This window comes from Hydractinia symbiolongicarpus, chromosome 8, assembly GCF_029227915.1.
Source record: "Hydractinia symbiolongicarpus strain clone_291-10 chromosome 8, HSymV2.1, whole genome shotgun sequence".
In the NCBI taxonomy this organism is placed as follows: Eukaryota; Metazoa; Cnidaria; class Hydrozoa; order Anthoathecata; family Hydractiniidae; genus Hydractinia; species Hydractinia symbiolongicarpus.
Genome location: NC_079882.1, coordinates 27794548 through 27809184, shown reverse-complemented (window position 1 = coordinate 27809184; position 14637 = coordinate 27794548). Strand labels below are relative to the sequence as shown.

Here is a 14637-nt window from a genome sequence, read left to right as displayed (position 1 = left end):
TCTAATTAGGCGTTGCAAATAATAAATTATTAATTTATTAACCCTAATTTATTTTTAGGAGTTGGCGCAGGCAAGAGCAAAAGCAGCTAATGGTAAAAATTCCTCCACTTCTACGAGTCTTCCATCTACGGAAGAAAATGTTGACTTAATAAGTTTTCAGGCGCCGCTGTACCAAAATACACTTAAAATAGTTTTAATTATGTGGGCGGTATTTATTATGCTTGGTATAATATATGAGGGATTCAGAAAAAGACGAGCAAACATTGAAAAGAACAAAATTCATACAGAAAGAGGTAACGTCATATATATATTTTGTGAAGCTGTAAAATTAAAATTGGCATGATATTGAAACGTTGTACAGTTTACAAATATTAAAAAGTTAACAAATTTGAAACACCACTTGTCCAGAATTCAAAAGGTCTTAGTATATATAAACTTTTAAATTTAAAATCATTTGCAAAAATTGACACAAAATCTCATTCTATAATAATTAACGGTCGAGAGATGTGAGAAAAGGGTTAAGGCAACCTTGTTAGGCTTAAAGCATAATATATTTAAAGTATTAAATGTTTACATTGTTCTATGACAAGTATTCCTGAATGAACTTGAATGAAATTTGTTCCTGAAAATAATTCTCGTAGAACGAAATCTGTTATGGCATACTGATTTGAGAATCATGGCATTGCAGACTGCAAAGGAATTCGAGGAAATGATGTGTCGAGTTGAGGACAAAATTGAAAAGCTAAATTACAAACATGGGAAAGAGTTGCTGGAGATACGAACAAAAATGTCGAAAAAGTTTGGCGTCAATTTTAAGTATGTAAAACCAAGTGAGCTGGGTGTGTCGTTGGAAAAAATTCTGGAATACAAAGAGGATCTCAAAAATAAACCGAAAGAACCATTCTCTGTCAAGTTTCGAAGACTTCGAGTGGGCATCGCAAGTTTCTTCGTGAAATTCTTTAGATTTTTAATGTGCAAATAAAAACTGCATGGATCAAACAATCCACAAGTTGATTAAAAACTGCATTTGCACACACCCTATTTCCACTAAAAAAATGCAGCAACGAAAGAAAGGTTTCACTAGCACTAATGCATTGTTAATAAAAAGCGTCCTAAAAAACAAAGTGTTAAAATACGGTGTTTTCTAAGCGTGTATAAAGAAGAACGAAAATTAAGCGGATGCAGAAAGCAAGAAAAACACAGACGATGAAAGACATATATATAAACTTCAGTATGACACATTTATTTTGTGTTTTCTATTAAACTACAAATAATTTCATTCGCAAGTAATGATATACTCTCCGAAGAAACCCTTCATCTCAAAACACATTCCAAACTGCCTATTAAAGTTATAACTGATTTTATTTACCGTTGTCACTAGAAAAATAAAGGAACTTGTGTCATACTGTGCATTAAAATCGTGTTGTTTGTACAATTTTAATGGAACTACTAAATATTTAGTTTATTCATCTTTTATCACTATTTTAATTGCATAAATAATATAAAAGACTCTAACGCTTTTTAAATTCCCTATCATCATTACACCTGTCCGTAAAGTTTTAACTCCAAAAGATATGTTATAAACCATTCATATAATAACCACACATAGCAAAATATTGGCAAGAACCGTGTCCAGATGAATTTAGTTAGGTGATGGTATTTTTCATAATAAATTGATAATAGAATCACTCTAAAAATATTAAAGTCAGCAAGAAAATTTTATTTCTGTTGTCTCGTAATACAGTATAGCAAAATAATATGTCATGGGTCATAATATGAGTTTGCGATTACACGCTTTTCAGAACACTTTATCAGAACCAAATGACCAAATTATTAACACGATGATCAAATTTTAACAACAGAACCGTTTAAACAATACACTAATTTTTTTTAAATTTCGATAGTTTTTAACTCAATATTGACGTCACAACTTTTCGTCACGCTTTACTGCACAAAAATGCACTGATCAACAGCAAAAATCCACTGATCATCAACGCATGCGTTATAACATCATACGCAAATGGAGTAAAATCCCTAATAAGCGGTGTTGAGTCATGTATATTAAGGTGAAGTCCCTAGCATACAAAAATGAGTTGGGGAATGGTCGTAAAATATAATAAAATGTGCGTCAACTGTTAATTAAAATTCGATATTTTCGGGACTGAAACGGTGATTGCATTTATGGCCGGCGTAGGTATCTTCTTACCTCTAGAGATAGAAAATTTATGTTCTGGCGCAGGCGCACGCGCACGCCCACAAGACGTCACAAGAAACCCTTGATCATCCAAGACTTAGTAGGGAAAGTCCTTACCAAGTTACGCATAGCCATGCCTAATGGAGCAAAGTCCCTAATAAGCAATGAAGCGATCAAAGTATGCAGAATAAGTGCTCCAAAAATATTCTACAATCATGGACAAAAATATTGAGACTAAGGCAGTTTTTTACTCATTGTCCAAACATGGACAAAAGAGTCAAATAGTCAATAATCTGCAGCCGGTAGGCTGCAAAGTCGCTACTTTTGCACAAAAGCAGGCCAGACAGAGAGTGTTGAAAAGTTGCTAGTCATATTTTTTAGGACGCCGCACACCGACATAATTCACGTCGGGGCCACGAAGGCCCTGAAATTCGTGATTAATGGCCTTGTTGACGTCAGCAACAAATAGCACATTATAAGAATTTCGTATTTACCAAATAACCTAAGATCCGAAGTCCTAAGTCCACTCTGAACATTGGCAAGTGAACATTGGCAAGTGAACATTGGCAAGTGGACATTGGCAAGTGAACATTGGCAAGTGAACATTGGCAAGTGGACATTGGCAAGTGAACATTGGCAAGTGAACATTGGCAAGTGAACATTGGCAAGTGAACATTGGCAAGTGAACATTGGCAAGTGAACATTGGCAAGTGAGCATTGGCAAGTGAACATTGACAAGTGAAAGATGTGTGAATCTAATATAGAATGAGCCTACGCAATTACTTGTGGTGGCGAACTTTGAAATTCGTTGTCTTGTCCCAACATATTGTGACCACGATTGTAGCGTAATTTCTCTAGTGATACTAATATTCATTAAAAATCAGCGCATTCGCAGTAAAGAGGGGAATGAATGTGTTAGTTTTTGAGCAGAATGAAATCTTCCGACAATGCAAACATTCCATATAGTAAAAGAGAATGGAATCAACTACGGTCAAACAATTACGTGATATTGCAAAATCCATATTGTCGTGGATTAACAGGGTATTATAGATTAGGTATAACCGAATTAATTGGATTATTGGAGGACGATATCGTAAACCATGAAAATTGGATCGAGGCCGTTGAGGAGATGCCCCATAAGCTGGAATATATCCCCAACAGGTTCAAGACGCAAGACATGTGTAATGAGGCTGTTGAAAAGAATTCCTTTATGCTCAGGTATGTACCATATCATATAACAACGCAGGACATGTGTAATGGGGCTGTTAAAAGAGATCCCCACATGCTCTGCTATGTGCCAGATCAATTCAAAACCCATGACATGTACAATAAGTTTGTTGCAAAGAAGCCATGAATGCTCGAATATGTGCCGGATCGGTACAGGGCCCGGGACATGTTCTACAAGGCCATTGGGGAGATGCCATATGATAAGTATGTACCGGACCGCTCAAGATGCACGACATGTGTAACAAGGCTGTTGAGGAGAATTTTTACCTATTTAAGTATGTCCCGGACCGGCTCAAGTGCCGGGACATGTGTAACAGGGTTGTTGGGGAGGATTTAGAGATGCTTGGACAGGTGCCAGATCAATTAAAGGCCCATGACATGTGTAATAAAGTTGTTGAAAAGATCCCCGGGTGCTCAGGTATGTGCCGGACTGGTTTATCACACCGGATATTTATGATATGGTTCTTAAGAATGACTGGCTTGAACTACTCGAGGATTGCTATTACAGAAAGATGCGAAAGCCCAGGATTATAGAGGATCTCCTTCCAATAGCCTGGCATCCAGATAGAATCATCAATTTGTGCATTTCAGAAGATGAAAAGGCAGGTCTCAAAAAATATCGAGGGTTGGCCTAAAAACGTTATCTTACAGAAAAATGTTGCAAGATAACTACCACTAATAAAGCATGTGTATCAACTGTCAAAGTAGCTTGAAAAGTATGATTTTCATGACCTTCCTTACCACTATTGGTCTATCCCTACCATTTGTAACCCTAGCATGCGTGCAAGAGGAGGGGTCCAATAAACGGAGGATTAAGGATATAGAGGCCCGCCTTGACATCTTAATAAATGAATGAGCATTGTGACGACTGTTTGGCAGTACTCCATGTATATGATAAATGTACCTGTGGACGTAGGTTCGTGGTAAGTAGTAAAATGTTATGTTGTCACTGCTACCATGAACACATCTCATATAACGTATGGGTATGGACGATAACATGTAATTCCCTAAGATCGTTCAAAATATTCAATAAAGAAGATGCTACAAATTGAAAACGAGCTCGTCAATCCAAAACTATTCTACAATTTTGCTATCACGTTTACAGATATTTATGATATCAATGTAGAATACCTGACAGTTTCTGAAGCCAGGCCTGCCAATCGCGGTAAGAACAAACTATATGTGGTGGGTTACCATACACAATATCTTGTGGTTGCCCTGATGGTGCAAACACCGAAAATCTGGTCCCCACATGGGTAACACGGTGCAACGCCAATGCAGTACCAACAATGAGCCTCTATTTTGAGGAATACCACGATTGGGTTGAGAAGTACCGCCGGGTATGGCAAAAGATTGAGGAGTTGATTTCCAAGCAACTGACGACAGAGCCTGTAAAGAAGGACCGTTATGTGAATGCTAAACTCCAATATTACAAGGACGCGATCACGACCAAATTCCAGGGTATGCCGATACCCTATGATGAGCCCTGCCAGGTCAGTGCCATCCTAGTTATTTCATCGGTATATTTACAAGGTAAAAATCACTACCCCCAGGTACATATCACAGAATATCGGTATAAAGAATTTAAAAGGAAATACTTTTTAATGTCATCGATTTTTTTGTCTGTAGACTTGGCTCTCCTCCTGCATATTGGGGCCGTGTGCAGGCGCACTCGGCGGCAAACTCGGATAAAGTTTACTGACATCTATCTTTATTCTATCAGCAAATGTATTGTGATGTCAAAAAGCGTGACGTTCTTCTCGTGATGGTAGACATCTGTCAGTATGAACTCAAGACGATCAGTAGATCCTTTTAGTGGAAGGTGTACAGGGATATGAAAGGTCCAGGTTAACATATCTCCCCAAGCATTCAATTCCTTGGTAGGAAGCAAGGCCAGATTTTTTGCCATCCAAAAGGCAGTCGTCTTCATCTAATAGTAGACAAATAAGTATTAATTTTTGGTATATGTCGGTTCTATATATGGTATCATAATCACCCTTCGTGTAATATTTTTTGCGGGGTCGTAAGGTAAGCCTAGGAGCTCTTGCAATGGTCGATGAATCACCACCGTATAGCCATCATTGACACGGAGACTGCAATATGTATTTTTCAATACAAACAGTTTGATCTTATCTTCTGCCTGGCTGTTGACAATAGCCGCGATGTCTTCGATCCTATACAAGCCATTCATATTCTCAATTCGAGTCACCCTCTGGTCAGGTCCTACTTTCCATATAGTGATATCACTGTTGCTATATAAGTTCAACCATCTGGTCTGATACTGATAGATTTCAGTCCAATATGTGTGTCCTGTTCTTCGTAGTCTTCAAATATGGTAGGTTTATCTATGTCGGTGATATACAATTGTTTCATCCCCTTTTGTTTTAAAGAAATAAACACCTACCAATACAACCACTCTACAAAAAGTATAAAATTAACAGGGGAGAATGGTCATTTGGCGTTACAAATTTGGAGCATCAGGACCTGTACGTGAGTACAGACTCTCATATTTCTGTGGCATTCCCGGCGTTTACCAAGTACGCCATCACGGTCCCAACGACCTACCTCAATGACTTTGTTAATGTGAATTGTAAAGGACAGGCCTTGAACTACTGGAATATTCAGGTTAATTTCGCCACCCATTGTGCAACGACGGCATTAGGCATATGTGCCAAACACATGACAGGCTCCGTAGCCCTCATCAACTCTATCTTCATATCCATGTCTAATACCACATGCGTTGTATTTTAGCAAAGATGAAGGCGCCTATGCCATATGACCATGGCTTTTCGCAGTACAAAAACCCAAACTCGAGCTCCGGATACGCCCAGGTATGTAGAAAATACGGTGCGGATCCTAATAGCTTCTACAAATTCAAGGCTGTCATGTCATCATTGACAGATGGTAGATACTGGCCCCAGGTCGCTATCGACATTTCATAATTAAATATTTCCTTATTCAGTTCAATGCTTGAAGCGTTATCAGGAGGCTGTGTGAATTAGATGGAATAAACTTCCTTATTAACTTCCTTATCAACTTCCTGACAGGGAATGTAAAATACAACAATATAAATCGTCACTATTAATATAATCACTTTGCACTTTGTTTTTTATGTCTTATGAAGTACATATGAAAAATGGTTTTTGTAACGAACTAAATCGTGTTTCATTCCTTACAACAATCTAAAGTTATGTGAAAGATATGTAAAAGCTTAGAAAAAATGTTGGATTATACTAAAAAAAGGGCTTATTTAAATAAAAATGGCATTTGTATATTATGCAAATGCCATTTGTATTGTTATAATATATATATATATATATATTGTTAGAATATTATATTGTTAGAAAATAGTAGATAAACGTCACGATAGTAAAATTTGCCAATTTTTTGGGACAGAAAGCTGCACACATGCATCAGTGTCTTTATTTTAGCGTAAACTTAATGAGCTTGAAAATTTGGGCGAGGCTTGTAATGTTTTTAATCCGTTATCAGAGTTATTGTTATTTTAACTAAATTTTAGCATAATCACCTGTTCTCTTTCCACTACGAGTCTCATTGCGGTAAAATTAATTATAACGCAAAAAAAAATTCAGTATTCAAGGACGCAGACAAACATCTCAGTTTGGCTGGTTTTTGATGTTCTAACTATTGTTTTCAAGAGATTGAAGTCGCACTAAAACAACTACATGATTTACTAACTTTGTAATTGTTGGATTTTTTTGCATATTTAAAAATGATTACTGAAGGCGAACGCTCTAACACAAGGCTACCAGAACTTAATACTCTTTAATCATATTTACGTATAATTACATAATTACCAATTTTTACTTAATGAACGTGTTAAAAATTCCTAAAATTGTGTGTTAAAGGAAGTATATTTATTTGTGAATATGTTTCTTCCTTACCTTTAAGGGAAAGAAAAAAAATTACGTTAAATAAGCTTGGCCATGGATATTTGACGATCCGTTGAGACAATGTTTAAAAATTGGCTATATCAGTCACAGATGTTTATTCCCCAGTAACTAGCATGTTAAAATTTAAAGTTCTATCAGCAAGAAAGAAATGGTTAAATAATTTTAGACTTTCCTGCTGGTAACACGGATCATTTTGGAACGCGAAAGACAATTGTGTTGGCACAAACAAATCTAATCTAATCTAAAGAATAATTGCGAGTTGTTCTAAAAACAGTGACCCTAAACATATTAGCACCTAGGGAGGCGGAAGTAGTATAAAGTACCAGGGACCTCAATTGGCATGAATTTTGCTTGGCATATAATTTAGCGCTGAAACTTTGTGACTTTTCCAAATTTCAATTTAGACTTATAAAAAGAAGATTTTTGAAAAGCATTATTCCTTTTTGTATTCCGGACAAGGGCAGTGTTTTGTAGATTTCTTTAATAATAGCAGCATTCTGTCTGTCTGTTCAAAAGGGTTACCGATATTCCTTTCATATTTCCGCTATTTCTTAGAAACAAGGGGGGTGGTTACTCTGAAATCTTATTATTGATTGAGATTAATTCTAGAAATTAATTTATTTATTTAATTAGGTTAATCACTTTATTAGCCTCTCACTTAAAAAATAAATTAAGTGATTGAAATGAATGCATTATTTTTATCACGCCATTTTTGATAATCTCAATTGCCGATTCCGCTCAGTTCTCATACTAAAAGCAGTTAGGCAGCTACCACTTTTATTACTGCTATGATAATTTATGCTGCAAAGTAAATTGCTAAGTATTTTTTAACGTCCAACCCATGCTAGCATGGAAAACGGACGTTAAGCCAAGAATGATGATGATGATGATGATAATGACTAGTTGATAGAGCACGTGGAAAAGTCCACTTAGGCAGGAGGACAGCGTAAAAGTTGGTTATTTTAGACTTTTTGATGATGTCAGCAGTGCATATGCCGAAAAAAATTGACGAAATTCAGTTTATCCATTGCGCCCTATTGTGTAGAGCTTAAACTGCTGATCCAGAGAATGTATATGATTATGTGCTTCTGATGAGCGGTTAATTAATGAGTTATAAGGGTTTAAAAATTTGCTGACGTCAGCAGTGGCCCGCGAAGACACAAAATTTTTTTTAGAAATTTATGTACCTGTTGCCTTTATCGCATAGAGCTTAAATTGTTGATCAAGAAAATGTATATCATCTTGTGCTTTTGATGAGCGGTTCATATGAGATATCAGGCTTGGAAAATTATGCTGACGTCAGCAAAGTTTCTACAAATAGCAAAAAATTTTTAAGAAATTTGTATACCTGTTGCCTTGATCGTTGTTGATTGTTGCAGAGATATTAGGTTTTAAAGGTTTTTGATGAAGTCATTAACCCGTCCATTCCGAAACGGTTTCGATGACCCAGGTTTGGAAAGCTTACGCAAATTGTTCCCACGTAGTCCCTAGTTACCCACGCAGGAGATGAAGTCAGTTATTTCCACCCGTTTCCAAGTTATTTAGCCTTAAATTTGAAAGTGCAATGCAATGGTCTCACTAATCTTAATCTACTTTCCTTTGACGTCACTATTGCTTTAACGTCAAAGGTTGGTAATTTACAGAACAAATTTATAGATGAGGTTTTACAGACTTTATGAAAGAATTTTTATCCACTTTTCAAAAATGACAGATAGACAGAACTGGCGTATTATTATATAGACTAGCCGAAGTCCCGTGTAAGAATCTACTGAATCTCTCATCGAGTCCATATGATGGGTGCAAAATAAAAACACAGAACACAGTAATTTGCATTATTCTATATCTATAACCGCTGTATTGTATAAGAATAATGGTCCTGCAAGGTTTGCAATTATGTTAACAATAGCAAACATTAAAGTTACCAAGTGTTTTTTTGCGTTTCAGCCTTCATGTTCTTAACTTTCCCTGGTGCACTTGCTCATTGCTTTGGAGAGAAGAAGGTTCAGTTTGTGAGATGTATACGCAATAAAAAAGAAAATTCTAATTGAATTTGTGCATCATAAAATTGTTTATATCTTGCTATAGCTGTTGGCAATTTTTTTATATTTAGAACAAACAATCAAGATTAGATATATTCTTAGAATATTCTGAACTTCTGACCCATTGTTTAAAACATATATAGTCTTACAAAAAATGTTCTTAACTTTCTTGACAAACACTTTCCTCGTTATTCTTAATTATATTCTTAGCATGTCTATGTCCTGAAAATATATTATGCCTTAATAAAATAAGGCTTGCTATAAGTTGCTATAGGTATTGGCAAATTTTATTATATTTATTAAAAACAATCGAGGTTGGATATATTTTAAGATATCTTTAACTGACCCTGAGTATATTCTTACAAAAAGAATATGTTCAGGCTGAAGACAAACATATTTAACTTCATATATAAGGGAAAGTTTAGTTTGAAGCGTGTAAACAACTTAAAAACGTTATTCACCTAAATTTATTTCCCTACCAGATAATCTAAACAACACACCTGGTTTTCTTTCGCTTTCTCAGTAGTAGCTGACGTTCTCTGGATAAAAGTCCAATCAATTTTTTACTTCGAGTACTAAACTTCGCTTCATACCAAAGGAAAAAAATTGAAAATGTATAGCTAACAATTGTCTGATACATTTCTAATCAGTTTTTTGACGTTATATCATCGTACGTTTTTCTTCTTTATAAGAAACATTTCTGACAAAAACATAAACTTTTTATACTTGCTCGACAACAAAAGCCGCTCTACAACAACAGTTTTGTTTTTTACATTTTAGATTCGAATTATCCTTTGAATTCGATAGTTTTTTTTTTAAAGAAAGCAACCTCGGTCCCAGAACAGAAAATGATAGCAGAAACAAATAAGCTTTAATCTAACTTCATTATGAGTAAGCATTGATGGGAATAAGTTTTTTCAGGATAACAGACAGCCTTCTTCGCTTCGGTTTTCTTTTTTCAGTTGATAAACTTTGTTTCCGTGAGATACGGCGCGCACATAGTATTATTCATCTATAACCACCAACGAGGCTTTTAAAACATTTAGGAATAAAATAAGAATTAGTTTTTTTTAAATAAAAAAAGAGTTTTAGTTTTAAAAGTAATAGAAAAAGAGAATTAAATGTTTAAATAATGGTAACATCCTGATTTGCGTTTTTTTAACTTGGTAAATTTTAGCATAACGCCACGTACTTTGACCCTTACTTTTCGTGTCGTGGACTCACATGGTTACTCACACAAGCGTGTTATTATATAGATACACACCACTACATATACACTTACAGATGTACGATATATTGTTTCTTTCTTCCAGTAGTGCAACACTGTTTATTAAAAATATTCTTGTAAAGTCATAGGTTCTATATCAAAGTATTCAGATACTTTATTTCCATATAAACATGTTCTACCATTTTGCATTAGGCCACATACAAGATAACTTTTTCCAATCGAACTCAAACATATTTTCATCTGAGGTTTGAAATACACAAATTTAAAAAACGTTTTTATTTCTCCAAATTGCCATTTAACTGTGATTAGAACCCTCGCTCATGGCTTTATTATGGTTTTTTTTATCTGCTATTAAATTTGCACTTCTATGCGGAGCCTGTGAATGGAGATGCATTGGATAGGCTTAATCTCCATAAATACAAAGAGGCCTGGGATTATACCATGAAACTCTTTGAAGATCAGTTAAAAGACCTGACTCCTGAAGCATTGTGCTATCGTGTTTTCTTCCTTCTCAAGGTCCAACGAGATTTCCTATTATGCCATTTGGAAGAATTGTGCTTTGAAACTTTATTCCATGAATTCTCTTGTGTCCATTGCAGACAATTATCTGATTCAATTTAGGCCTACAAATTCGTATAGTGTTCCATCTATGAAACCAAGACAATTGTTTAAAGGTGCACCTTTTTCATGTATAGCCTCAGCATAGTTTGAAGGGCTTGTGGTTGTAAAAAATTAAAGTTCCATGATTGAATACGACGCTTGTGATTATCATAAATATAGTCTGGCATATAGTTAAAAATCAAACAAGTTGTTGTAGGATTTCTACCGAATATTGGTACCATATCACTGTACGTGCAAGGGTAAGAAAGCCTTTTTAGCAATATACATAATCCCTTTAAACCATTATATTCACTTCTTCGTGAGCAAGTTATAATAGCAGAAATTTGTAAGCATTCAGCAAGGGTGTAAATATCTCTCTTGTTGAATCTAAACTCAGTAAAGCATTGAGCATCATCCAATATATACAAATTAAACTTTTCAAAATTCCAGTCTGGGTAAATTTCTCCGGAATAATTAGCTTCATAAAGCAATACAAACCCAATATCATCAATAACATCTTCTGAGTATGCATACAGTGTCATCTCTGTCACAGAACGTAAGCTGCTTGTACGAGCCATTTGTTGATTTTGCTTCGTGCCGTTCTGATTTTATTTTTTAGCTAAGTCACATACAAAAACAAAGAAGCTCCGATCGCTCCAATTCGTAATGTCGTCCTCTAGAGACATGCGCGTTTTCATTGCTAAATCTTCCTATACATGGCTAGAGAACGTGACAGTAAGAGGCAAATAAAACAAATACAAACCTTTAGCTGGCTGAATAGGTAGCTTAGCTAGCTAGCTAACTGTAAAGTATAGGTAAATAAACATGTAGACAAATAGAAAAAATACCCGAATGTAGTTTTAAAAGAAACTGCGATCTTGTTAGATACAAATAGAAGTGTTAAAAAGAATAAAGCATAAAGAATAAATAAAGCAAACAGTTAAGAAACTTTTCTTAGCCCTGTGCTAGCGAAGGACTGCTTCTTGTCTTTTCATTTAAATAGAGTCTGCAAGAAAGTTTTTTTCAAAAGGGTATTATCCCTATACACCTGTGTAACACCGTTTAACTGTACTAAGCGCTCAGTCCTGTCTCACGATTAATTTTTTAATTTTTACAAAAACTTATTCCGCAAAATAAAATAATATTGATAGCCAGGAGACCCAGAGTAATTTTTCTTACCACCGGGAAATCGGAGTAGTTAACGTGGGAAAAATTAACGTTGGGTCTTAAACTATTTTTTCGCGGCTAAAATCTGGTCGCGCTTTTTGATTGGCTAATTCTATTGTTCTCTGCTCACGTAATTATTATCAGGAAAAGCCCTTTTCATCCCAAATATTCCAGCGAGGGGTTTCACTCATCCTAATAAACATTAGTGTTCTACAAAGTTTTTACCAAAGTAAGATTTGGCCAAGCTTGGTAAACAACCCACAGATAAATTAAAATGTCCTGATCAGTCACATTGTTCGATTTAAACTCTGGGTTTCCGCTGAGTCATTCGTTCGCGTCTAAGCTTTAATTTGAGAGAATTTATCAACTCGAAGAAGAAAGGTTAGTTAACTAGACTATAATATTGACTGATTGTTTTTGCTATAACGGAGTCAAAACGGTTGTAAACTGTGTTTTTATTTTAGCCTATGTTGCAGGAAAGTTATTTTTTGAAAAATATGTTACAGTTGCAATACTATAATAGTGTGTGCGCTTCACTTGATTTACAACATACTGCATACCTGTACTAAAGCGCTCCACCTGACTGTGTCGCACAGTTTGCAGTTCTTTTTAACCGCTCCTTAGGGCGTTCAACAACAGTCACTTGTGGCTCATCCCGGCGATTCGACGCCGGGTTTCCCGGCTAGTTTAACAATAACTCTCTTACAAAATCTTAAATTTCTTGTTCTCTTCTTCTTATCATAAAACTGGTTTTTTGCAATTTCTTTGAAAAGGCGCGAATAATTAAAACTGTTTAACGAAATAGACAACGCAATGTGGTCGAACAAACAAATGTGGTCGAATCGATTGAAGTCGATCGCATCGATGTTATTAATAATAGAACATTGCATAGTCTTGTCGATCGACGTCGACGTGGCAGTCGAATTCGATCAGATTTAAAAGTAGGATTGCTTTCTGCTTTTTCGTCGGTCGATTGAAATTTATCCAAAAGGATTGATTTGTACCCACGTGATGTAAACAAATCGACGAAGAAATGAACAATCAAAGAGGAGAATATTTAAAATTATTTTTGTTTATCGTATTTATATATTATTAAATTCAAAGTACATGCTCAATACCATTAATTCATATCAAATTCGTATTATTGTTTTGAAATAAATTTGAATAAGTCGCTATCAATCGAGGCATGTCGAATGTAAGTAGAAACGAATTTTTATAAAAACGCTATCGATCGATTTGACCGCAATCCGACTTTTACCGTGCACGTATTTATAACAAAGAAACTGCATCGATGGAACAATAAAACTACCCATGACTTTTTAAATTAAACAAAAGCTTTTGTAAAATAATGAAAAAGGCAAAATAAGTTATATATCGCATATCGTGTTTTCGAAACACGATTTCTTTCTCGCTTAGTACAGGTAAACAATGTCACAAGTCAATATAAGTAGATTTCTTATTCAGTTAAAAAAATACTCAGCAATTTATTTTGCAGCAAAAGTTTTCATAACAATAATAATAATGGTAACTGCCTAACTCCATTTAGTATAAGAACTGAGCGGAATCGGCAAATGAGATTATCAAAAATGGCGTGATAATAATAATGCATTCATTTTAATCACTTAATTTATTTTTTTAATTAGAGGTTAATAAATTGAAATAATTAACCTAATGGAAGAAAAAAAATTAATTTCTAGAATTTATCTTAATCAATAATAAGATTTCAGATTAACCAACCCCCTTGTTTCTAAAAAATCGCTCCTTCCGCCTCCCCAGGTGCTAATACGTTTAGGGTCACTGTTTTTAGAACAACTCGCAATTATTCTTTAGATTAGATTAGATTTGTTTGTGCCAACACAATTGTCTTTCGCGTTCCAAAATAATTCGTGTTACCAGCAGGAGTGTCTAACATTATTTGACCATTTCTTTCTTGCTGATAGAACTTCAAATTTTAACATGCTAGTTACTGGGGAATAAACATGTGTGACTGATATTGCAAGTTTTTAAACATTGTCTCAATGCATCGTCAAATTTCCATGGCCAAGTCTACTTAACGTAATTTTTTTTCTTTTCCTTAAAGGTAAGGAAGAAACATATTCACAAATAAATATATTTCCTTTAACACACAATTTTTAGGAATTTTTAACACCTTCAGCATTAAGTAAAAATTGGTAATTATGTAATTATACGTAAATATGATTAAAGAGTAACTCAATAGCAAAACTGTGAAAAGATGTTAAACCTTTCTTGTGAAAAATAAATAACATC

At 34.9% G+C, this 14637-nt stretch overlaps 1 protein-coding gene across 1 annotated transcript in view; it reads left to right on the top strand.

Annotated features, from left to right (window-relative positions):
- Positions 1-1212, top strand: part of LOC130654310 (uncharacterized) — a 43961-nt gene extending 42749 nt beyond the window's left edge. The window contains exons 24-25 of the mRNA XM_057456866.1: positions 59-293; positions 642-1212. Of these exons, the coding sequence (XP_057312849.1) occupies positions 59-293; positions 642-982 (576 nt within the window). The 3' untranslated portion in view covers positions 983-1212. The remainder of the gene's footprint in view (positions 1-58; positions 294-641) is intronic.
- The last annotated feature ends 13425 nt before the right edge of the window (positions 1213-14637 follow it).